This window comes from Chrysemys picta, chromosome 11 (assembly GCF_011386835.1).
Source record: "Chrysemys picta bellii isolate R12L10 chromosome 11, ASM1138683v2, whole genome shotgun sequence".
NCBI classification, from domain to species: Eukaryota; Metazoa; Chordata; order Testudines; family Emydidae; genus Chrysemys; species Chrysemys picta.
The window spans coordinates 38,558,841-38,584,103 of NC_088801.1; the positions used below are offsets into that span (position 1 = coordinate 38,558,841).

At 41.6% G+C, this 25,263-nt stretch overlaps 1 protein-coding gene across 1 annotated transcript in view; it reads left to right on the plus strand.

Annotated features, from left to right (window-relative positions):
- Window positions 1–25,263, plus strand: part of MYO3B (myosin IIIB) — a 285,486-nt gene that overhangs the window by 91,777 nt on the left and 168,446 nt on the right. The window contains exons 8-12 of the mRNA XM_024114809.3: window positions 142–297; window positions 20,081–20,177; window positions 21,164–21,280; window positions 21,760–21,864; window positions 24,584–24,667. Coding sequence (XP_023970577.3) covers window positions 142–297; window positions 20,081–20,177; window positions 21,164–21,280; window positions 21,760–21,864; window positions 24,584–24,667 — 559 coding nt within the window. The remainder of the gene's footprint in view (window positions 1–141; window positions 298–20,080; window positions 20,178–21,163; window positions 21,281–21,759; window positions 21,865–24,583; window positions 24,668–25,263) is intronic.

A 25,263-nucleotide genomic window follows, 5' to 3' on the forward strand; every position in this document is an offset into this window, starting at 1 on the left:
AATAAGTAGAAAAAGCAATCTGGTCTCTGTGATAGAACTGCCAGACAATAAGCCAACAGTTTAATGTTCAAGTCAAATTCAATCATTTTGTTATCAAATAGCATGTGCTGTATGTATAATGCTATTGCTCTATTTCCGCAGGTGTCTTATTAAGGATTTTGAAAAGCGTCCTTCAGTCACCCACCTTTTAGAGCATCCATTTATTAGACAAGCTCATGGTAAGGATATGTCTCTGCAAAAACAGTTGGCTGATCTCATCCAGGCACAAGAACAGTTAGGCTTTATAGCCAAAATAAGGTACTGTGCATTGTATTATTCTGCAGCCTTCCCCTGACTAGCCCTGGAAACATAATTTAAAACGTTTAATTTTCAGACATTTATTACTTCAGATGATCACCTATATGCATTAGCCGTTTTATTTGTATTAAGTGCTGCATGCCGTATGAATGGAGAAACAAGCTTCCCACTCATGCCTTTATAACTTATTTTGTTCAACCATAACATGAATACCACACTATCTTTCTCTCTCCCATTTGACTTTGTTTTTATATATATTCATTTAATGGATTTATCACTAATACTGCTAATATAGGGATTTTTATTGATCAGTTAATAAGCTGTTTACACTGAGTGGATTGAAATTCTGTTATGTTTTTGTAGCAGACCTGAAAGTATAAACATGAGCAGTAAAGTGACTATCAGGAAAGATTAAGAATTGAACATTTTAAAGTTGTTTGCAGCTTGGTTAGCTATTACTAGTGATGGGGGAGGCCCTTTAATACTTAATATGATTGTTTTCCTTTGGATTAATAACAACTATTATTTTTACACAGCCTAAAACTTAATTTTAAAAATGTGGTTAAAAAAGCAATGAATGCTCATCATTAGTAGAGGGTACTTTTTTCCAGCATCCTTTAAGGCTGACTATAAGAAATGTTTCTTGGTTTGGTTACTGTCCAGAAGGTGGCAGGATTTCACTGTTTTGAAAGTGAATTTAAATGCAAATGAACACACCTTCCTAGGCTCAGCAATCATTTTGTAATATAAAATTTGTCTAGTACTAGATAAGCTCTGGTCCATTATTATAAACAAATACCTACTAATGTTGATGAAGAAAATTAAATGTCATGATTCATGACTCATAAAAATGTATATACTTATATACTGTAAGAATCTGCTGATTAAAAAGGAAAAGCCTAAATGTACACGTACAAGTTAAAATACTGGAATAGCTAGAGGTTTCAAGGTGAATGTGTCTTCCCTATTTTTCTGCTGAGGGAATATTAATCCCTCATCTAGCCCAGGCTCAGACCAGAACAGTTTCTGTTTTATCTCGCCTCTGGACCAAACTGCCTCTGGGTAGAACATGAATATGGGGTGGTGGGGAGAAGGCAGAAGGAGCCTTCCCTACCCCAGTTATGCACCAGGCAGAAGATCTGGACTCACCAGTGTCCGCCGATGCTTGGAAGAGCTCAAAGACTGCTTCCTCCTTGCACCCCAAGAGCATCAGTCTCTACAGAGGGGATGAGGAAGAGTCAGGGCCATGGCCCTTTCTCCATGCCACTGCACAGAGCTAGCTGGGAGTGCTGTGGGGTGCAGGCTGCAATCACCCAAAAGTATGATGCAGCATGTGAGTTCCCCCTGTATGCCTGGGAGCTGGGGGAGGGATTGCACCTGTGAGCTCGTGTTTGTCCAGCATAATCTAACTCTTTGCCTGTCCTGCTACTGTCACAGGTACTCTGCTCCATATTAAATCAGTTCTTCTCCATTATGATTAGTCAAGTAACCGAACCAGGAAGAAGAGGCGGATGAGGCTTTTTTTAAACAATTAACAAAATCATCCAAAGCACAGGACTTGGTGGTGATGTGGGACTTCAACTACTTAGACATCTGTTGGGAAAATAACACAGCAGGGCACAGATTATCCAACAAGTTCTTGGAATGTATTGGAGACAATTTTTGATTTCAGAAGGTGGAGAAAGCTACTAGGGGAGAGGCTGTTCTAGATTTGATTTTGACAAATAGGGAGGAACTGGTTGAGAATTTGAAAGTGGAAGGCAGCTTGGGTGAAAGTGATCATGAAATGGAAGAGTTCATGATTCTAAGGAATGGTAGGAGGGAGAAGAGCAAAATAAAGACAATGGATTTCAAGAAGGCAGAATTTAGCAAGCACAGGGAGTTGGTAGGTAAGATCCCATGGGAAGCAAGTCCAAGGGGAAAAACAATTGAAGACAGTTGGCAGTTTTTCAGAGAGATATTATGAAGGCACAAGAGCAAACTATCCCACTGTGTAGGAAAGATAGGAAGTATGGCAAGAGATTATCCGGGCTTACCCAATGATCTAAAAATCAGAAAAGAGTCCTACAAAAAGTGGAAACTAGGTCAAATTACAAAGGATGAATATAAACAAATAACACAAGTATGTAGGGACAGAATTGGAAAGGCCAAGGCACAAAACGAGATCAAACTAGCTAGAGACATAAAGGGTAACAAGAAAACATTGTACAAATACATTAGAAGCAAGAGGAAGACCAAGGACAAGGTAGGCCCGTTGCTCAATGGGGTGTGTGTGGGGGGAACAATAACAGAAAATGGCATAAGTGTTTAATTACTTCTTTGTTTCAGTTTTCACCAAGAAGGTTGGTAGTGATTGGATGTCTAACATAGTGAATGCCAGTGAAAATGAGGTAGGATCAGAGGCTAAAATAGAGAAAGAACAAGTTAAAAATTACTTAGACAAGTTAAGTATCAGAGGGGTAGCCGTGTTAGTCTGGATCTGTAAAAAGCAACAAAAAGTCCTGTGGCACTTAAAGACTAACAGATGTATTGGAGCATAAGCTTTCGTGGGTGAATGCCCACTTCGTCATTCACCCAGGAAAGCTTATGCTCCAATACATCTGTTAGACTTTAAGGTGCCACAGGACTCTTTGTTGCTTTAGACAAGTTAGATGTCTTCAAGTCACCAGGACCTGATGAAATGCATCCTAGAATACTCAAGGAGCTGACTGAGGAGATACGTGAGCCATTAGCGATAATCTTTGAAAAGTCATGGAAGATGGGAGAGATTCCAGAAGACTGGAAAAGGGCAAATATTGTACTAATCTATAAGAAGGGAAATAAGGATAACCTGGGGAATTATAGACCGGTCAGCTTAACTTCTGTACCCAGAAAGATAATGGAGCAAATAAATAAACAATCAATTTGCAAACATCTAGAAGATAATAAGGTGACAAGTAACAGCAAAAAAAAAAAAAAAAAAACGTTGTCAAAACGACCTGATAGCTTTCTTTGACAGGAGAACAAGCCTTGTGGATAGCAGGGAAGAGGTAGACGTGGTAAATCTTGACTTTATTAAAGCTTTTACTGTCTCTCATGACCTTCTCATAAACAAAGTAGGGAAATGCAACCTAGATGGAGCTACTAAAAGGTGGGTGCATAATAGATGGGAAAACCATTTCTGGAGAGTAGTTATCAGTGGTTCACAGTCATGCTGGAAAGGCATAACGAGTGGGGTCCTGTAGGGATCGGTTCTGGGTCCGGTTATGTTCAATATCTTAATCAATGATTTAGATAATGGCATAGAGAATACGCTTATAAAGTTTGTGGATGATACCAAGCTGGGACGGGTTGCAAGTGCTTTGGACGATAGGATTATAATTCAAAATGATCTGGACAAACTGGAGAAATGGTCTGAAGTAAATAGGATGAAATTTAATAATGACAAATGCAAAGGAATCCACCTAGAAAGGAACAATCAATTGCACAAATACAAAATAGGAAATGACTGCCTAGGAAGGAGTACTGGGGAAAGGGATCTGTGGTTATAGTGGACCATAAGCTAGATATGAGTCAATAGTGTAATGCTGTTGCAAAAAAAGTGAACATCATTCTGGGATGTGTTAACAGGAGTGTTGTAAGCAAGACATGAGAAGTAATTCTTCCGCTCTGTGCTGTGCTGATTAGGCCTCAACTGGAGTATTGTGTCCAGTTCTGGGTGCCACATTTTAGGGAAGATGTGGACAAATTGGAGAAAGTCCAGAGAAGAGCAACAAATATGATTAAAGGTCAATAAAACATGACCTATGAGGGAAGTCTGAAAAAATTGGGTTTGTTTAGTCTGGAGAAGAGAAGACGGAGGGGGAACATAACAGTTTTCAAGTGCATAAAAGGTTGTTACAAGGAAGAGGAGAAAAATTGTTCTTTTTAACCTCTGAGGATAGGACAAGAAACAATGGGCTTAAATTGCAGCAAGGGAGGTTTAGGTTGGACATCAGGAAAAACTTCCTGTCAGGGTGGTTAAGCACTGAAATAAATTGCCTAGGGAGGTTGTGGAATCTCCATCATTGGAGATTTTTAAGAGCAGGTTAGACGAACACCTGTCAGGGATGGTCTAGATAATACTTAGGCCTGGTCCCCACTAAGCCCCCACTTCAGACTAAGGTACGCAAATTCAGCTACGTTAATAACGTAGCTGAATTCGAAGTACCTTAGTCCGAACTTACCATGGGTCCAGATGCGGCAGAGAGGCTCCCCCGTCGTTGCCGCGTACTCCTCTCGCCGAGCTGGAGTACCGGCGTCGACGGCGAGCACTTCCGGGATCGATTTATCGCGTCTTAACCAGACGTGATAAATCGATCCCAGAACATCGATTGCCTGCCGCCGGACCCTCCGGTAAGCGTAGACATACGCTTAGTCCTGCCATGAATGCAGGGGACTGGACTAGATGACCTCTCGAGGTTCCTTCCAGTCCAATGTTTCTGTAAGTAGCATCTAGAGTCCAAGGTATGACAGCAGCTCCACTGCGTGGGTGCTATATAAACCTGTCAGAAGACGTGGTTCCTGCTCCAAAGAATTTACAATCCGATCCATTCCAAATACATTACATACAGAATTTATTGCCATCTTTAGACTGATCTTTACCAACATCAAAAATAGTTTGGCTTGTCAGCATAACGCCTGGCCTTAGCTCCAGACACATAGATAGATGTAAGTGTGCACTGCCCACCTGCTACTCCCCTTGAATGGATGAATCCTGGACGCTATGGCCAGTGCAGCTCAACTGCAGGGAGAGTAGCAATCTGCTACTGATCGAGACCAGTAGCAGATTACTATCCACCTCCCCAAAAAACATAGGAAAGGTGGGAAGGAACCTTAACTGTCTTGGGGCACAATTCCTTCCTTGTGCTATTACTGCGGCAGTGCCACCATTACACAGGGCAGACTGTAGAAGCACAATTTAGGCCTTAGATACAGGAAATAGCAAGTGGAAATTTTCAGAAACCTTGAATCCACAGACTGCTTAGTATGTAATCGACTTAATCTGCAGCAAAGGAGATTTAGGGTAGATATTGGGGAAAACTTTCCAACTATAAGGGTAGTTAAGCACTGAAATAGACTTCAATGGGAGATTGTGGAATCCCCATCATTGGAGGTTTTTAATAACAGGTTAGACAAACATCTGTCAGGGATGGTCTAGCTACATATAGTTGGTTCTGCCTCAGCTGGGGTGGGGCAGGGTGAGGGGATTGACTAGATGACCTCTCGAGGTCTCTTCCAGCCTAACATTACTATGATTCTGTGTTTATCAGTTTCTTATTAAATGAAGTACTACTTCTGCTGAGTATTGTGAAAAAAAATACTTCAACACCTTCAACTCCTTTCTCTTCATATGCCAGTATATTTATACTTGTATCTGTAATTTTCACTCCATGCATCTGAAGAAGTGGTTTTTTACCCACGAAAGCTTATGCCCAAATAAATCTTAGTCTTTAAGGTGCCACCTGCCTCCTCATTATACTTCAACACAGTATAGAAATCATTTTTTCCTCTGCATAAGTCACATTTTCCCAACACTACTATTCATATTATACACACAAACTACATTAAAAACATAATTAAAACTGCAAAGTCAGATTTTAGCTGTTAAAATCAAAGAACTCTCTACTGAGCACCTGTGAACTGCGCATATTCAAAGGTTTATAACTTGGCAAAATGTGGGTGGATTTTCATGGGGATGGCAAAAGGCATGTCCCGGAAACACAGGCTACTCTGTTGGCTAATTTCAAGTTCCTGCTCCAACTCATAGAGGAGCTAGAGCATTTCAAAGAAAAGGTCTCAAGAATGTTTTAACATTGCAAAACAATGTATTCTTCATTAGCCTTGTTCTCAGAAACAGTTGGCTGAAATTTTCCAAAGACATTCAGGCTGAGGAAGATACCTGGCATGGAAAATTTCAGCCCAAATGGTTAAAATTTCACAAAGATATAAGCAACTGACAATAGGGTCTTAGTTTGGAATGTGGGTTTTGGTTTGGGCTCCCCCTGTGTGACACAGACTAATAATACATTGTATATTTAAATATGGTCTATTTGGGGATCTCAAAACTCTTTAAAGACTCTAATTCTTTGGGCCATCTTTTTGTTCTGTGTTTGTACAGCACCTAACATGATGGAGCCCTGGTCAATGACTGGGGCTCTTAGGGCACTACTAAAATACAAATAATAAATGAATAATAATAAATTACTCTTTGTAATACCCCTGTGATGGAAAGGGACATATGCATGCATATATGTACAGACACACACACATTTATTAGGAAGTGACAGTCGTGATTAATCATGGAACCTTGTTATAAATCATGCACCTTTGATTGTCTTACCTGCAGTCCACCCCATAATCCATCAGCCTGGGACTAATATTCCAAAGCTTTAAACGTTGTCACAAGGCCATCATTTCTATAATACAACCTGACAGAGACCTGTTTCCTTATACTCCCCACCCCTTAAATGTGCCATTTCTACCCAAAACGACACTGAGCTGAGATTCAGGATGGACAATATACAGCCCTAGCCCCGTAACAAATTTTAATTTTGAATTGCAGTGGCACCTAGAGCTCCTAATTGGGAATCAGGCACAGGCTTGCTAGGTACTGTTTGGACATATAGCAAAAAACAGCTCCTCCCCAAAAGAGCTTCCAGTCTGAGTAAGGTCTAATAGCTTACATCTGGCCATCCCTAAAATTTGTCTCTGTATACTTTGGGAATTGGGAGATCCATAGCTTCTCAATGGGCATTTACTTCCAGCTCTGGAAGCCATTGAGATATTGGACTTGTGCTGATAATCATAAGATTATTATTGATAGAAAAACTAATTATGTTAATTTTTAAAGGTATCAAATGTATGTTAGTTATAGTTTTCTTCTTCCTCAGAGGTCTGTACAGTTGAACTCTTGATACTAAGGGACCTGGCTTTGCAACAGAGGGATATGAAAAAAAGAGTACCAATGAAAAGTTTTAAAAGTCTCTAAAGTATTTAAAAATAGTTTTCAGTAAAGTATATAACACACACAGAACACATGATGGTGCAGTGTTATATAAAAGTTTTATTGGCATCCATTTGTGCTGATCTGCGGAAGTCACTTGTACAATAGCTTTACCTTTTGTAAATAAATTGGAATTCCCGAGGGCATGCTGATAAAAGCTTTTTGCCACACCACCAGGTGTGTGTGCTCTCTCTGACTCTTTAATGTGTACACGTATATGTAATGTATAATAAAATGTTAGTCTTTATATAAAATCATCTACCTAACAACTGTTTGGGTGTGGAAATATGGAAACTTTTTTTGAGAGTGCATAACAGCACTACAAAACAGTCTAGAAGAAAGAGCAGAAAATAATGTATTTTCCCATTAAATCTTAAGGGAAACTAAGGAGGCAGACTGCAATTATCTAGAACTGGGAATTTACCAAGACTTGTCCTGTGAAAAGAGCCACTGACTTGTTAGTGACTCCCGACTACAAGTGATCAGGAGATTCCACTTTTATGTCTGAGTTGAAAGATTTCAGCATCACAGTGCTGCCCACTATCATGCATTGGTTCATTATTGACTCAGCATCCATGTGTTCCTTGCAGGTGTCTTGTCTAAATCCTGAGAGCATCTAAGATTAGCCTTGCTTATTTTGTGAGATCACAACACAAATGGCAGGGCTACAGGCTAGAAACCCTAGGAGAACTGACTTAGAAATGCTGCAGAGTTGTAGAGATTGTATCTCAAGTTGTTATTCCACAATTTACAGTGAAGTAAGAAGTTAAGAAGAAGAACAGTGCAAACTGAAACCAGGAAAGCCCAAAATGATGCTTAGTTGAAAGATGTGAACGCTCTGAGGAGGTGGCAAAAACCATCACTTCACCTACAGTAAAAGACATACGACCTCTGTCAGTCAAGATAGTGCTTAGTCTTAAGGTCACGGTGGACACATCACTGACCCTGGAAAATCAAATAACATCAGTGTGATAGGGTGTGTACCCCACATATGTCATGAAAGGGTTAATATGGGCTTGAGAGGCCAATTAGCCAGCCTGGGTTCACCTGGAGGATGGGCCAGGCCTAATTAGAGATAAAGTCCAGCTGGGAGAGAGCTGGGTTTGGGGTTTTTTCCCCCCTCAATAATAAGCTGGATGAGTCCATTTGGAGAGAGGTGTCCCAGAACTCTGGGGGAGGGGGTGTGTGTCAGCCTCTGGACTGTCCCCCCACTCCTGAGACCAGGCATAGGTGCAAACTGTAGTGAGTGAGGTGTGCTTGGGAGGAAGAGGTGGTTAGCTGAGCACAGCTGGGCTGAAGGTTTGGTTTCTTTTACCTTTTTGTTGTCCTTTGGTAAAGGACTCTGTGGCCCCAGAAGAAGCAGGAATCTGCAACGTGGGCTGTCTGGAAGGCCGAGATACTACTACGATCAGAGAAGGCCAAACGACGTGGGGGGACTGAGTCACATCTGGCCACAAGGAGGTGTATTGGGGTGGCAGCTTACCACAGTCAGTTACTGTTAGCTGCTCCCTCCATCTCCAGCTAATAAGACTCAGTCTCTTTATCTTGGATAAATTCCTAGCCTCACTACTTCATGCATTTGTCACATCCAGGCTAGACAATTGCAACCCATGCTATCTAGACCTAAGCAAGAAATTAATGAAGAAGCTGCGACTGGCAAATCATATTTCTAAGTGGTATAAACCAAAGACCATCTATTAGGCCCATGCTTACCATCCTGCACTGGCACCTTGTGTGCTGTCAGATCCATTTCAAATGTATACTGAGCTATAAAACCCTTAATGGAACAGATCCATGTTATCTCTAAGACTACCTCTTCTTTATGTGGCATCCAACACACTGGTTAGTGGGGTTTATCTAGATGCAAGGAAGCAGAAATCAGGATACTGTGTCCTTTTCTTCCATTATGGTTCCTGCAGCCTTTATCTTCAATTTCATGTGAAATTATTTTGCTCACCTCAAAGCTGTTAGTCTCCATGGTGTTTATCACACTGTCAATGTGATAAACATTGTTTAAAAACGGGAAGTAACTCTAGGGTGTGTCTGCACAGAAGAAGCTGAGCATGGGCTAGCCTACCTGAACTAACTTGAATCCAACTAGTGTGGGTAATAGCATCGAAGACAGCACAGTGTGGGCTTCAGAGCAGGCGAGCAAGCCAAGTTCATACCTAGGATCCATGCCAGGCTTGCATTACCTGTTCCCGCTGTGCTGTCTTTCCTGCTATTGTTTCCTGTACTAGTTGGATTCAAGCTAGCTTGGGTGTAAATGAGCCTGTGCACAGCTTTTGCTGTGTAAACATGTCTTTAGAACCATGGCTGTGACAGGCAGCAAAAGACCTACCTTCTTGGATAAAATCCTCCTCCTCTTTTTCATTCTTAGTAAATGAGCTGTGAAAGGAATTCACAGTCTCAGCTGAACATCCATATGGCCCCAGTGTGATTTCACTCACCAGTTTTACACTGGTCTAGCTCAATTAACTTCAATAGAATTACTCTTGATTTATACTGGTGAAAATGGAATCAGAATCACGCTGGCAGAATTCTATCCATTACATAAATTTGTATTTAAAAGAAAAAATTGTAAAAAGATTATTAGGAAGAAATGCAAAAGCTAAATTCTAGAACTCTGGGCCACGTTAACTCAAATGACCTCAGTTTAATTCATTACTCTGAATTTATTTACATAAAGGGCTAAACCAGTAGTTGTGGCCAAGTTATTAGTGCAGCTAAAGGGAGAGGAAAAATGGCTCTAAGCCACCTTTTTAACTTTCCTGGTCCTACGGTGGATGGATGCCATGCAAGCCCCATGGCTTAAATAGAGCTGCTTCTGGGCTGACCAAAACTCTTCAGCTGTCCACAGCCCAAGGGGCCACCCTGGCAGACAGATCACTGGAGAGCAGTTGCATTTTAGTCACACATGCTGTGATTGTCTCTATGCCAGTGAGAGATTCGCCCAACACTGGGAGAATCACCATTGATATTGCAGGTTTCCGACTACTTCGTGCCACTGTGAGCCAAGGATCTGACCTGGTTTCTCTAGATGAAATCCTGCAAGTTTTGTCATTGACTTAAATGGAATCAAGATTTCACCCTCTGTCCTTCCTTTAGTACTCTGGACCTGTCCCTTCTATTCTCGCTTGGTAAACCCTTAGCCCAAAATCAGGCGTCATCACTGCATGGAAATGAGTTCTGGCCATTAATTTCATTTCCCCATCTCCTCCACCTCCAGCAAATAAGCTTTTTGGGGCAGGCACTGTCATTTACTATATGTTTGTACAGCATCCAGCACAATAGGGCTGTTTGTTTGTTTGTTTCCTAGATGCTATTGCAATATATATGTTAAATAATAATATCCACATACATTTCATTATCACATTTACCATAACACTATTTACAGAATGTTTTCATTTTAAAATATTGTATCTCATGTATAAGGAAAAGTCCAGAAAGCAGAATCAACAAACCAGAATCCTGGGTTTCAGTTACCAGTGTTCCAGCAAGGCTATGTTTTCCAGTTCTCTCTCTATCCTGGAGCCAAAATATATCATCACATTTTAGCAAATGGAAATGAAATTTACAACCCATTTTGGGAGCCAGAATAATCTCGTACCCATCAAGATTTAGATGTCCCTAGGAAAGGAGCATTTTTCAGAAAATGTAGAGGACAGTTTCAAACTCTTGTTACTGAACCTGGCCTTACATAATGAATGTGAGATGCTGGGGAAGGGACTGAGTATATTTCTACAGACAGTAACCTGGTGCTGAATGCGGGACAGGAATAGAGTTTGTTTGGATAGATTCAAGCCCCACATAGTAATGAACTGAGGAAAACTGGAAGGGAGGTGGACTCAAATTCAGGAAAGGGTATCAGTAACAGAATATGGGTGCATGGTTCAGGAGTAAATAAGCAGAGCTCCCGTTCACATGGAGTGTCTGTAAAGACTTTCTGACATAAATACTCTGTGCCATAAATAAAGGAGGGAGTGTAATAATGTGGTTAGGGCACAGTCTTGTTATATTTGGATTGTAAATTTTTCCAGGCAGGGACCTCATCGATTTACATGGAACATACCAGACACTATATACATAATCATTATAATAAAAAAAAAATAGGGCAGGGAATTAGAATAACCAAGTTTTGTTCCCCATTCTGTCACTAAATCAGTATGTCAGCTTGGTAAATCGCTTAATTTCACTGTGCCTCAATTCAGCCACCTGTGAAGTGGTTATTATGATAATGTCTTCACTTGTTGCATTATGTCTATAAAATTAGATTGTAATCTCTTGGAGGCAGAAGTTTGTATTTTACTTATTCTATTAGACACCCAGCACACTTTTAGTCGTTGTAAAAATATTAATGAAGAAGAACTTGCATATTGCCTACTTCTATCTATTCTCTGTTCCTTGGAAGGCTCAGGGAAGGGGGGGAGTATTAGTGATTATGGATACTGCAAGCTCTCCGTTCACAATAAAACACTTGCTCAGTTCTGGCAGGTAAATATTTTTGTGAAATCTCGTTTGGGTATATGGGATAATCCATTGGGAAGATTATAAGGGAGAGCTGTTCCCTTTCCAAACATGGAATAGGAATACTCGGTGGTTTGAGCATTGCTCTCCTAAACCCAGGGGTGTGAGTTCAATCCTTAAGGGGGCTAGTTAGGGAACTGGGATAAAAAGCTGTCTGGGGATTAGTCTTGCTTTGAACAGGGGGTTGGACTAGATGACTTCCTCAGGTCCCTAATATTCTATGTCTTGAACTCATTTTTGTTTTTTTGATTCATGACACAAGAGATTCCACCATCAAGACTGATTTTCAGCAGGCTGTTTCCTGATACTCCAAAATGTTAAACTGCTCTTTGAGCTGACTTCACTGGCAATATGTACTGCAAAAAGTGGGCATGTACTGTGGAATTCATTTATAAACCCTATCAAATGTTATCCTCATCCTTTTGTACATGTCAGGACCTCATCCAAACTTGGCAGAGCTGGTAGCTGGCTCAAAATTTAAACAATGGAAAAACATATGTCAGAACTTCATAATATCGTTTAAGCTAGACAGCAAATTAAGTTCCATGGAAAATGCTTAAAGACTTTGTTGTGCTACATTTAGAAGAGCAACTTCAAAGTTGGGAATCTCAAAATTCCATCTTCTTTCCTGCCTCCTTAAGTCTGATTGCCAATTCTTGATTTCTTCATATGGATTTATCCCTGAACCAAATCCTTCCATGGTATTTTTTTCAAAACTAAAAAATGAGTGGAGAAATACTTCCAACAGCTAAGTAATTGTGGGTGGAATTGGTTGGAAAATGCAAAAAAAAAAAAAAAAAAAAGTGCATGAAGTATTTTGTTGACATTTTGAAAAATGTCAACCGCTGGTTGAAAAACACCAAAAATAATTTGATACATTTTTGCAAATAGTTTCCCCTGAAATTTCAAATACTTGAAAATTCTTAGGCAGCAAGTAAAAAGAAATCCTAAAATAAAAAATCATTGTACCAGTCCAGCAATCAAGAGCAAATCTAAAATAGCAGAGAATGGTCATATGTGAGCTGGAGGAATACAAATTCAGTAAGAGCAGTTTCTGCTTTTTGGGTTTGGAGGAGTTATTGCAAGCCCTGGTGAGGGAAAACACATTTTGAAAAATACTAGAATTTAGAAACAATTTAAAAAATACTAGAATATGCATTTTAACCTTCGCTTGGCAGCATCCTCCTGAACCAGCCCTCTATAGAATGCTATTGATGTAAGGAGATGAAAAGGTAGTGGATGTCATCTCTAGCAGAGATATACTTAATAAATAGGTTGCAGTTCTTAAGTCCCTTAATGGCGTCTGGCTGATTTTCAGAGGAAGTTAATATGGGGCAGCTCCGTTAATCCATTGCCATCTGTCTATTTTGCTAACCCTGTCAATCAACCATCACAGTGGTTAAAGTTGACAAAAGCAATGATTTTTTGTAGCAGTACCCAGGGTTACTAATGGCTGAACTGCAGTCTGGAAGAATCAAGTTGGTGGTCACAAATTAGTGTTGGGCAAATCCAAAATGGTCATGGTTCAAAATGGCTGGTTCTCAAAATAACAGAGGCTTTAAGGAGCCTCACTCCAGACCTGGCTCTCTACACTCTCTGCTGTTTTTCTGCTATCTGGAGAGCCTGTCCTTCCCTCTACCAATAGTTCTTCCCTTCAGGAGGGCCAGTCAGGAAATTTGTTCTGCTAGCTTCTGGCCAGGTCATCTTCTCATGAAAGTAAAGATTTAGCGTCTGAGTGGATGGGTTCTTATTTGATCCATATTGGGCTGCCCTGTCTTAATGCGAAAACAGAGCTTTGTTGCCATGTGCCTGTCTGAGAGAGAGAGAACCAGTAGCAGAAAAATTAACCCTTTGTCAGGTTTAATTCCCCCCATCTATGCTGGCACAGAAAGATACAAATTATACTCTCCTGAGATGGGGCCCTGTACCATCAGAGAAAAGATGAAGAAGAGCCTGTGGGCTCAGCTAGCTCCGCCTGCTATACCTGAAGCCAATTCCAAGCCTGGAGGGGCAATAAAAGGAGAGCCTGACTCAGTTCAGGAGGGCAGAGCGCTGCCTTTCTGCCTGAAGGGAGCTTCAATTGCAGAGTTGCAGACAGACAGGCATGATTGCTGGATCAGCCACTGGGCAGGAACATCAGACCCCAAGGAATGAGCAATGCATGAATCAGAGACTATTTGGGAAGAAAACCTGAAGGAAAGGGCAGGAACACTGTCCTGGAAGACTGGGGGATGACCCAGTATTGAGTTAGGTTTGCTTTTTGTTGTAGATTAAAGCTGAAGCTATCCAGAAGGGGATAAGACTGAAGAGGCTACAGTGAGCCAGTGGGTCACAATTTGCCTCAGCGGACACTGGAAATAGAGACTTCTTCCCCCCGGGAGACACGCAGTGGTGGGGGGCACCCAGAAGGTCCACAAGGGGGCATTGCTCCAGTCACACCACTACACCCCCCATACTCTTTCCAGAGGGAGGGCAGCTTTAAGCTGCAGTTGGCTACCTGCCATAGGAGACCCACTGAAGAAGATTGCCAAAGAAATATGCTGAATCTGTCCCATCCCCCAGCCACCCTGTCTGCATCCTCTCCTTGCCCACTGCAGCCCATTTTGGGGGATGCACTGGTCAGTTGTGAACTCTCCAAAGGAGGGGAAGTTGCAGGTGCTTGGTGACGCTGCTGCGTACCCTAGCAGGCTTTCCATTACTGGGAACCCTCCTTTGTGGGCTCTATCTGTGGTAGAAGCTGGTGGAACCTGGTGTTGAATCCTCTTGCCCTTAATGAGAGATTGTAAATTTGTCACTAGGGAAGGAGGCAAGTCTAAAAGCCTGCTAGCTAAAATTAAAAGAATGCAGACAGACAGCAGATTCAGAAGTGCTGGCAGGTCAAACATCAGAACCAGAACTGCACTGGCTTGGCAGCCCCCCACATTGTTGTTAGCTGGTTTGATTAGTGCAGGAGCCTATCAGAGAAGGGGAAGGTCTTACAAACAGATAGCCAGTTACTTTGGCAGCTTGCATTCAGTTTTGAAATCAATTAACTGTAAAGAATTTGATTGCATTGAGCTTGTAGTTTCCTCTGTGCGTGAGGTAGGACACAGATAATTATGGCAAGCAAAACCAAAAGTAGTGCTCAGATTGTAAAATGTTGTGCAGGATTTAATGTGGGTTAAATGCAACTCTTCCACACATCATCTGTATAAATATCAAGGGAAGGAGTTAAAAGACAAAAAACTGAAAACTATTGTGGGCAAGGAAACTACTGATTCCCAGCCTGATTACATGGTACATACTTACGCTGGAGCTCACACAGATTTTTATTATAGCCAGGCCAAAATTTGTGACATTACATTTAAGGTTGTGTCAGTGTTTCCATTATGACTATCATTAAGGTCAGTGAGAGAGTCACAGTTAATTCTTCCCATTGTGTTCAATATTTTCCTTGCAAAGTCTTAGTCCAGGAGCAATCCTGTGTTTGCTTTCAGATTACAATAATGTAAGAAAGGGTGAGCTAGGAGTTTAGACTCTTTGTTTTTCCTCCACCTCTTCTATGCAGAAACTGTTTGTTCCTATGTTTGTCCTAGATAAAATATGAATAAAGTAAAAACTGTGATACGTTTCATTGCACCAAGAGTGTTTAGGCCAAGAAAGAGGAACTCTGATGGAATTTGAGAAGGTGGTTGGTACTTCCAGACACCACATGGATGAAAATCTTTGGTCCACTCTGCCTTTTTCCTGACTTTGGAGCTGTCAGTGAGGGTGTCTTCTTCTTTGGGCCACATGACCCCTTTAAATTTTCTTCCACAAATGACCAAATAATCCTCCCCTATGCTGCTGCCACCAATATCCTATGTCAGTGTTCTTTTGTTTATTTTCATACATAGGTGCCCGCGCACACACATACATATATATCACAAAACCAAGAATAGTTGTCACTGATTTTTATCTTGTGCATAAAAATATTTTGATGGCTGTTCCCCAATTAAAAATTGATTTCCTCAGCTTTTTGGTAATATATTTTTAAGTAAAATATTAACTGCAGAGGGCTGACATTGGTAAAACCATTAAGTATTACTATTTGCATTCCTTCTACTTTCTCACTGTCAACATATCTGCAGGCCGTAGGGTCAACAGAAAACTGAAGAGGCCAGCAGGAGCAGGGCCACCCAGAGGATTCAGGGGGCCTGGGGCAAAGCAGGGGAGCTGCGGCGCTTGTACTCACCCGGCGGCGGTCCGGGTCTTCGGCGGCATTTTGGCAGGGGGGGCTTTCAGTCGCTCCGTGTCTTCAGTAGCACTGAAGGACACCCCGCCGCCGAAATGCCGCCGAAGACCCGGACTGCCGCCGGGCCAGGGCTCGTGGGGCTGCTGAAGACCTGGACCGCCGCCGGTCCAGGGCTCGCAGGGCCCCTGCGGGGCCCAGGGCCTGGGGCAAATTGCCCCACTTGCCCCCCCCTCTGGGCGGCCCTGAGCAGGAGATCTGAAGCTACTGTGATGTTATGCTCCTAATGTCCTCCTCCTAATCATGTACTTAAGAAAATGAATTAAGCACAGGAAAATATATATTCACAAAGTCTTTGTTTTCCTTATGTTTGATTAAGAATAGTTTCTTTACTCATTTGTTTGTATAGAATAAAAAGAAAGTTTCCAGTAATAAAACTAACTCATTTATCGCATAGGGAAAACAAACAATTGGAATTTAATATATAATCAGATAACAGATTAGTTTACAAAGCCACTCTGCAATTGGAGATGTTTAGGTATGAATGTAACCTCCTCCTATGGTATAAACATAGGCACATCCAAAGTACTTGCAAATTTGCTGTGATTTGACATCGCTTCTGCAATCTTTCACTTCAATAATGTCTGAAAATCGATGTTTCCTTCCATCATCCTTTCTGACAATAACTTTTCCTGGTGCATCTGATAAAGTAGGGTTACCATATTCAAACATTTAAAAAAGAGGACACTCCATGGGGCCCCGGTCCCGCCCTTGGCCCAACTCAGCCCCTTCCCCACCCCCGGCCCCGCCCCAACCCCACCCCTTCTCTGTCCCCATTCCAACCCCTTCCCCAAAGTCCCTGCCCCAACTCTGCCCCCTCCTCTGAGCACCCCGCATTCCCCCTCCTCCCTCCCGCTCAGATCTTGGTTGGGGGTTGCTAAGTGCTTCCCTGCTCCCCACTCGCCCCGCAGCCCCTGCAGCCTCTATGCCCTTCCCTGCCCTGCTCCTCCTCACCCTGCAGCCTCTGCACCCCCCCGCCCCTGCAGCCTCTGTGAGCCCTGCTCCCCACTTGCCCTGCAGCCTCTGCACCCCCCGTCCCTGCAGCCTCTGTGCCCCCTGCTCCCCACTCGCCCTGCAGCCTCTGCACCCCCCCGCCCCTGCAGCCTCTGTGCCCCCTGCTCCTCACTCGCCCTGCAGCCTCTGCACCCCCCCTCCCCTGCAGCCTCTGTGCCCCCTGCTCCCCACTCGCCCTGCAGCCTCTGCACCCCCCCGCCCCTGCAGCCTCTGTGCCCCCTGCTCCCCACTCGCCCTGCAGCCTCTGCACCCCCCCACCCGTGCAGCCTCTGTGCCCCCTGCTCCCCACTCCCCCTGCAGCCTCTACACACACCCCCTGCAGCCTCTACACACATCGCCTGCCTTGCTCTCCCCCCACTCACCCGGCAGAGGGAGAAATGCAGGCTCCACGTGGACTCAAACACTTCCTCGCTGTTCTGTGGGGGAGGAGGGAGCGGGGGAGGGACTCTGGCTGCTAGAGGCCCTAGTGGCTGCGAGCGGCTTTCAATCAGGCCAGGCGTCCAATCAGCCGCGCCGCACTACGCAGGAGGGGAAATCCCGGACATTTCTACTTCATTAGAAATCCCCCCCCAGACGGCCATTTAAGGCTGAAAAAGCCGGACATGTCCGGGGAAACCCGTACGGATGGTAACCCTAGATAAAGGAACTGATATTAAAATATTTATTCTACTTCTAGATCCGGGGTCGGCAACGTTCGGCACGCGGCTCGCCAGGGTAAGCACCCTGGCGGGCCGGGCCAGTTTTATTTACCTGCTGATGCGGCAGATTCGGCTGATCGCGGCCCCCACTGGCCATGGTTCGCCGTCCCGGGCCAATGGGGGCGGCGGGAAGCCGCGGCCAGCACATCGCTCGCCCGCACCGCTTCTCGCCGTCCCCATTGGGCTGCAATTAGCCAAACCTGCCGCATCAGCAGGTAAATAAAACTGGCCCAGCCTGCCAGGGTGCTTACCCTGGCGAGCCGCGTGCCGAACGTTGCCGACCCCTGTTCTAGATTAATGAATGTTCCTATGTTTGGAGGGATCTGATCACTCATGATGACATCCTTCTATACAATTTAATTAGAGACTCTGGATTTAAGCTTAAACCAAAAACAAACAAAAAAACAACAATGATGGGCCGGATCAGCTCCTTTGATTTACACCAGCTGAGGATCTGGCCCATCATTATGAATGTAAATCTCTAAATATCACCTTTAAAAAAATAAACACAGGGAAACAACAGAAAATGACAAGTTCCCTTTGACGGGAGTTTCAACTAATACACATCCTATCGAGGCTGTCCACGGGAAATGACTCCCATTATGGTAATTATTAATTCATCACTTCCTGTTCATTCTCTCCTTGTGCCACTTCTTGGTTATGCATAGCAGCAGCATAGTAAGCCACCAGATTGTGTGGAAACATAGGATGAAAAATATAAATAAGACTGTTTAAAAAAAAATGGAATGAGTATTTTGGGGTTTTTTTTCATTGCTGCTGAAACAACTGTATCCTCACTCTGTTTTACACAATCAGAGTTCAAATAAATATATAGAAATGTAGTGCACTAAGTAGCCAAAACTAAACAATGAAAACAAGTAAAAAAAAAAAAGAAGAAACAAGATCCTTAAATGTAATCTGCATTTGTCAGGGTGCCACTGTAGTTAAATGTCTCTACCTCCTCCCTCTTTTCTAAAAGGCTAATTCTGATCAATAATTCTTCTGCACCTGACCGTATGATTGCTTGTTGTCTAGGAAAAACTTAAGTTTGGAACTGCATGTGTGTTGGGGGTAGGAGGAGAGCAAGAGCCCTTATGCTTCTTTTTGAAACATGATTTTCAAAAGTCAGTAGTTGTAGATGCAGGAGGAAAAAAGACCTGGTATCTTTTTCTTTGCACGTCAACCTTTCATATTATGTATATGCAACATAATCTGCGGTGTCAACAGAAGCATGCTAGTATTGTCCTACCTACCTGATGTACTATTATCATTGGTTCGGAATGTGTTATCATGTGATTCCTACTTTGTTCATGGCAACCAATGCAGCAGCAATCTGTCAGGAGCTGTCATTGCGGATCAATGCTTAGTGTAACCCAGCAGGATGCTGCTGGATCTCGGTGGGTGTCCTCCTGCTATGCTTTGATTATGTTTGTTGTAAAGAAAAACATGGTCGTGTTTACATGGTGTTCATCTATCACCTCCTCAGTGGAAGACATTTCATACACTCTTAATTTGTCCCCATTTCTTTATAAAATGTAAAGTGTCATTTAAAAAAATACACCAGCTTTTTCAAAGATTCCTTCAGTGTAATCAGATTATAAAGGGGTTATGGGACAGTTTGTCTCTGCTTCTAATTGGGTGGCTTAAAGACTATGATTAAATCTCTGAGGAGAAGCTGACTGAACATCTATAGAATTTAAAGTCTGATGGCAGTTGTGGTTCAAAAATGTTATTCTGGACCAGGTACGGGGTCATCTGAGGTGACGCACTGGCAAACACCAAGGTAATGGGAAGGACATTGTACTCTTTCTTGTTTGTTGTAGCCCCAGTAGTTGGAATAACTAAAGTTCCTAAAAAAAAAAACTTAATTAGATGAACTGGTAATTTATTCATGTTTACATGGGACTAACTTCTTGTGATGAGGAGGTGGGAAAGAAGGGGAGGATATTTCGAAAGATTTCTATACTATTCAGAGACAGCCTGCCTACAGATAATCCTTCAGCTGAGAGCATTGCTAAAAAGATAAGGGTTAAATTTTGTGAAGGAAAAAATATGGGAGTTATGTTGAGCTTCTAGCTGATCCATTTATTTAAAAATATTCCCTCAAAATGTTCCAAGGTAAGTAGTTTAGAGAGTGTGCCTGTTTTCTGTTTGAAAATATCACCCCCTAAGTTAATTATTATTGCCTCTCACTAGATGCATTTTTTAGAATCGTGTTTTAACACTGATACTCTGTTAACACACCTGCAGGTATGAGCGAATACACACTAGAAGACCTTATCGTGTGGATGCGGCTGACAAATACTCTCTAGATGATGATCTAGTAAACCTAGAGGTTCTAGATGAGGTACTGTACCATTCAGGCATCAGTTTCTCAGCCCTGACCATTATATCACATGTATTGCTTGCTTCTGCTTTATAGGTTTTATTCTAACAGTGTCATCATGTCACAAAATTAATTGTTCATAGTCTTGGCATAAAAGAATAACTGTTCCACACATGATTCTGATCTGCTATCACAAGTTCATTTATATTCTATGCAGTGATATAAAAGCAGTTTCAGTAAAGCCTATAACACAGAAGAACTGAATGATGGATGATGCTAGTTTAAATTATTTTCTATTTGCAAAAAAATTGAAGCTTAGCCTCAAAAACCAGGATTAGAATAATTTTTCTTCAAAACCAATAATGTATTTAAAGGAATGTCCCAGCTACAGATAATAAAGACTCTATTATGAAAACAGTGATAAACCCATACATATAATCTCCAAGTTTTAATACACCACATGTGTGCAGAGAACCTGTTAATTTTAGTTGGGGGGAACCTTAACTTGTATTCCAACAGGAACAATATATAATATAAAAATGTGCTGGATTCCCATTTCAAACAAATTTATGGAGTAATACTGGAAAAATTATGATGTTGTTTTATGTTCCTTTTTGTTCTATGATGAACTCATGAGCATGAAGAGTCAAATTACAAAAATTAAATGACAGTTTACACGCAAGTATAGCAATGAACCCTGCCCACCCCCAATCCGATAACCTATATGGTCATTTACTGCGTTAAGTGTTTGCTTTTCTGGCAGGCATAACAACATAAACTTAAAAAAAAGGGGGGGGGGTTATTGCTTTTAATTTGGTTTTGTTGCAATACTGTAGAGAGATGCATGAGGTTATGAAAATATTGGTTTGGTTTTGTGAGGTCATTGTTTGACATAAATGACAAATAACATTTAAGATAATCAGTTATTACTCAGTGTTCTCAATATATTTACAATGAATCTTGCTATCTGGAAAAATATTTAACTGTCAAACTTCTTATAATCCTAGGATACAATTATCCATCAACTTCAGAAGCGTTATGCCGATCTACAAATTTATACTTATGTTGGAGACATTTTAATAGCCTTAAACCCCTTCCAGAATCTCAGCATATATTCTCCACAGGTAAGAGAAACACCAAGATGAGGATAGTACCGGCTGTAGATTGTAAAATTGAAGATGCACAAGAAAGAAAAGGCCCATAAATGGTTAGGAGTCTTGGTCACTGAAAACCACAAAAATATATTTTAAATAGGACTTAAAAATATTGTAAATTGCTTTAAAACATTACTCTGTGGAGAACATCTCTATCTAGCTTATGTGCCCCCCCATCACCAAAGTATCTGAGCCGTCACAATCTCTAATATATTTATCCACACAACACTCTATGGGAGGGGGCAATACTATTATCCCCATTTTACAGATGGGGAGCTGAGACACAGACAGACAAAGTGACTTGCTCAAGATCATAGAGAAAGTTGGCGGCACATAAGGGAATTGTACCATCTTTCCAGGCCAGCATCCTAATCACCAGACCATCCTTCCCGACATCCCTGATTACATGGGGTGAAAAATTTATTTGGACAGATTTCTTTTTCATTTAGTTTTCCAAGCTTTACCATGGTGTGAAGCGGTCATCAAATCCCCCCCACATATTTGCCTCTGCCGATGCTGCTTACCAGGGCATGGTAACTTTCAGCAAGGATCAGGTAAGAACGTGTTTATCTCTTTTTATACTTAATATTAGTCATAGAATGCTGTATTACTTAGGTTAAGTTTAGTATTCTGTGTTGTTAGTCAATGATCTTTGTGAAACTTTCTGTTCCAGAGCATGTATGTATAGCAGGAAAAATGGAACAGCAATCCAGTCAGTTTTAGGACTACTGAAAAGGTCATGGTACAGTAGTAGACACTATAAAGTTGAATCCTCAGTGAGTGTAAATCAGCGTAGCTCCATCGATTCCAGATAACACCAGCTGACGATCTTTGCCCTATGGGCCTGTCAAGGCTCCTTCCCCACTCTGAACTTTAGGGTACAGATGTGGGGGCCTGCATGAAAACTGCTAACCTTAACTACCAGCTTAGATCTGGTCCACTGCCACCACTCCCAATGTGCTAATTCCCTTCCCTGGGTAGCCTTGAGAGACTCTTCACCAATTCCCTGGTGAATACAGATCCAAACCCCTTGGATCTTAAAACAAGGAGAAATTAACCATTCCCCCTCCTTTCTCCCACCAACTCCTGGTGGATCAAGATCCAACCCCCTTGGATCTAAAAACAAGGAAAAATCAATCCGGTTCTTAAAAAGAAGGCTTTTAATTAAAGAAAAAGGTAAAAATCATCTCTGTAAAATCAGGGTGGAAAATAATTTTACAGGGTAATCAAACTTAAAGAGCCCAGAGGACCCCCCTCTAGCCTTAGGTTCAAAGTTACAGCAAATAGAGGTAAACACCCTAGCAAAAGGTACATTTACAAGTTGAGAAAACAAAGATAAAACTAACACGCCTTGCCTGGCTGTACTTACAATTTTGAAATAGGAGAGACTTGTTCGGAAAGATTTGGAGAGCCTGGATTGATCTCTGGTCCCTCTTAGTCCCAAAAGCGAACTCCCACCAAAACAAAGAGCACAAACAAAAGCCTGTCCCTCATCAAGATTTGAAAGTATTTTGCCCCCTTATTGGTCCTTTGGGTCAGGTGTCAGCCAGGTTACCTGAGCTTCTTAACCCTTTACAGGTAAAAGGATTTTGGAGTCTCTGGCCAGGAGGGATTTTATAGTATTGTACACAGGAGGGCTGTTGCCCTTCCCTTTATAGTTATGACAGGGCCTGATTCTGTACTATCTTGCATCTGGTACACTTATTTACAACTGTGCAAAATGTGTGTAAAATGCTGCCATATCAGTAGCATTTTGCACTTAGCTTGCACAGGTGGAAGACAATGGAGAATCAGTCCATGTGACTACAAGTCACAGAAAATACAAACCATTAACGATGGAATCACTCATTTTCATGGTAAAATATAATAATGAGAGTTCTAACATAAATGTAATGATGACGCAAATCCAATTATATGACAATGATTTTAATGAGAATGGAAATATAGTGTACAGAAACTGGATTCCTTTTTACAATATTTTTAAGATTGTAATCTTGTATTCCTTTTCACATGTTGTACTACGCATAGATATGGGTATTGGGGAATAATAATGATTTTATTTATAAAATCCTCCTTGACATGCATGCTGCACATTAGTTCATAGTAAATACTTTAAAGAAGGCTTAAAAACACAATAAAATAATACAATAAAACCACATTCAGAATACACCAGACAAAGATGAATATAAATGGACCCTGCATATGAAAAAGGAGAAAGAGAATTGACAGTTTATTGGGTTTTGGGGAGTGCAGAGACCAAGGGTCCATTAGATATGGCTATTAGTTATATAACTCTTGAGGGGTTTTGCTAAGAAACTAGTGTGTAGAATAAATGATGGGGGAATTTGTTGAAGTTAAGAAGCAAGTTCATCATTTTGAAATCAGCCCATCAAGTTTATTTTGTAAATCTTAATTTTTTCAAGTGCCTCATATATGATTACAAACTCATTTTGCCTTCTGAATCCATATCCTTGAACGTAGGTAGCTAATTATTTATAGGCATCTTGGTATACGGTCAGCATAGCTAATTTACTGGTTGCTGTTTCCAAAAGACTACTGTAAAACTAATCTTTGAGCCTAGGACTCTCAGGGTTGGTTGAGCCAATCAGTAAAATCTGTGGCTACAGATCTGTTAGTTCTGACACCAGGTACAGGAGGAATGGGATCTTCTCTTCTGGGTTCCTCTCATGAACAGATACATATCTGTTTGTCTGACTTCTTTAGAAGCTGAGGATGCTGTTCCAGCTCCGGGATTAGCACTGTGCGTAGGGTGTTCCCTGTACATGGTAGCAAACACTGAGGATTTTCTTTTTAAGTGCAAGATCAGGCTTTTAGACTGAACATTAGGTAGGATTGTACTTTCCCAGTAAAAGACTCTAGGTTTTAAATAGTGTCATAGTATTGGGCTCTATGGATCTTATTCTCTCCACAACATGTATAAGCACCCACCGATTATGATGATGCCCCTTTTTAGAGTGACCAGACAGCAATTGTGAAAAATCGGGACAGGGGATGGGGGTAATAGGAGCCTATATAAGAAAAAGACCCAAAAATCGGGACTGTCCCTATAAAATCAGGACATCTGGTCACCCTACCCCTTTTATCAATCGAAAGAGTAAAGAAACAAACATACCTCTGACTCTTACTGATATACAGTTGACTCTGAAGATGTCTTGGTAATATATTCAAAACAATATAAAAGTAGTAGTTGAACATCTGAGTTTATCAGCTTTATGGTGAGCAATGCATTTACGATTTTGTTTTGTGTATCAGTGCATTATCATCAGTGGAGAAAGTGGTGCTGGAAAGACTGAAAGCGCCCATCTGATTGTCCAGCATTTGACCTTCCTGGGAAAGGTATTTATAGCCAGCCAGGTAGCCCAGTGATCAGTGTTTTTTAAACTATCTTTGCTGAAAAAATCCCTGATGCATTTATTTTTAGCTTGTTGAAAACACTGAAAATTGAGCAGTACAGACTGGGGACTTTGTTATTAATTTGGATCTGATATTTTACACTGAAGAGACCATAAAGAAAATGCTAGTTTTAAGCTCAGCTCCTGCGAAGACTTATGGACGTGCTTAACTCTATGCACATGCGTTGTCCCATTAAAGTCAGTCACATGCACCATTGTTTGCAGAATTGGGACCTTAGGGGCTGATCCAGCTTTGCCATTGACTTAAATGGATAAACGATCAAACCCATAATGATTAGTGCCTCTGGTTATCTACAGTGCTTATGACCTAGGTCCATTATTCAGACTATAAGAATCAGTGCCAGAATGAAATTGGGAAGGGCCTGCTGCTGCAAACACTTATGCACATATTTAACTTTAAGCATATGAATAATTCCATTGAAGTCACGGCACTTTGAAAACTCAAGTGCTTAAAGTTAAACACATGTGTAAATGCTTGCAGGAACAGAGCCTAAATGATATTTATTGTCTTATATTTTA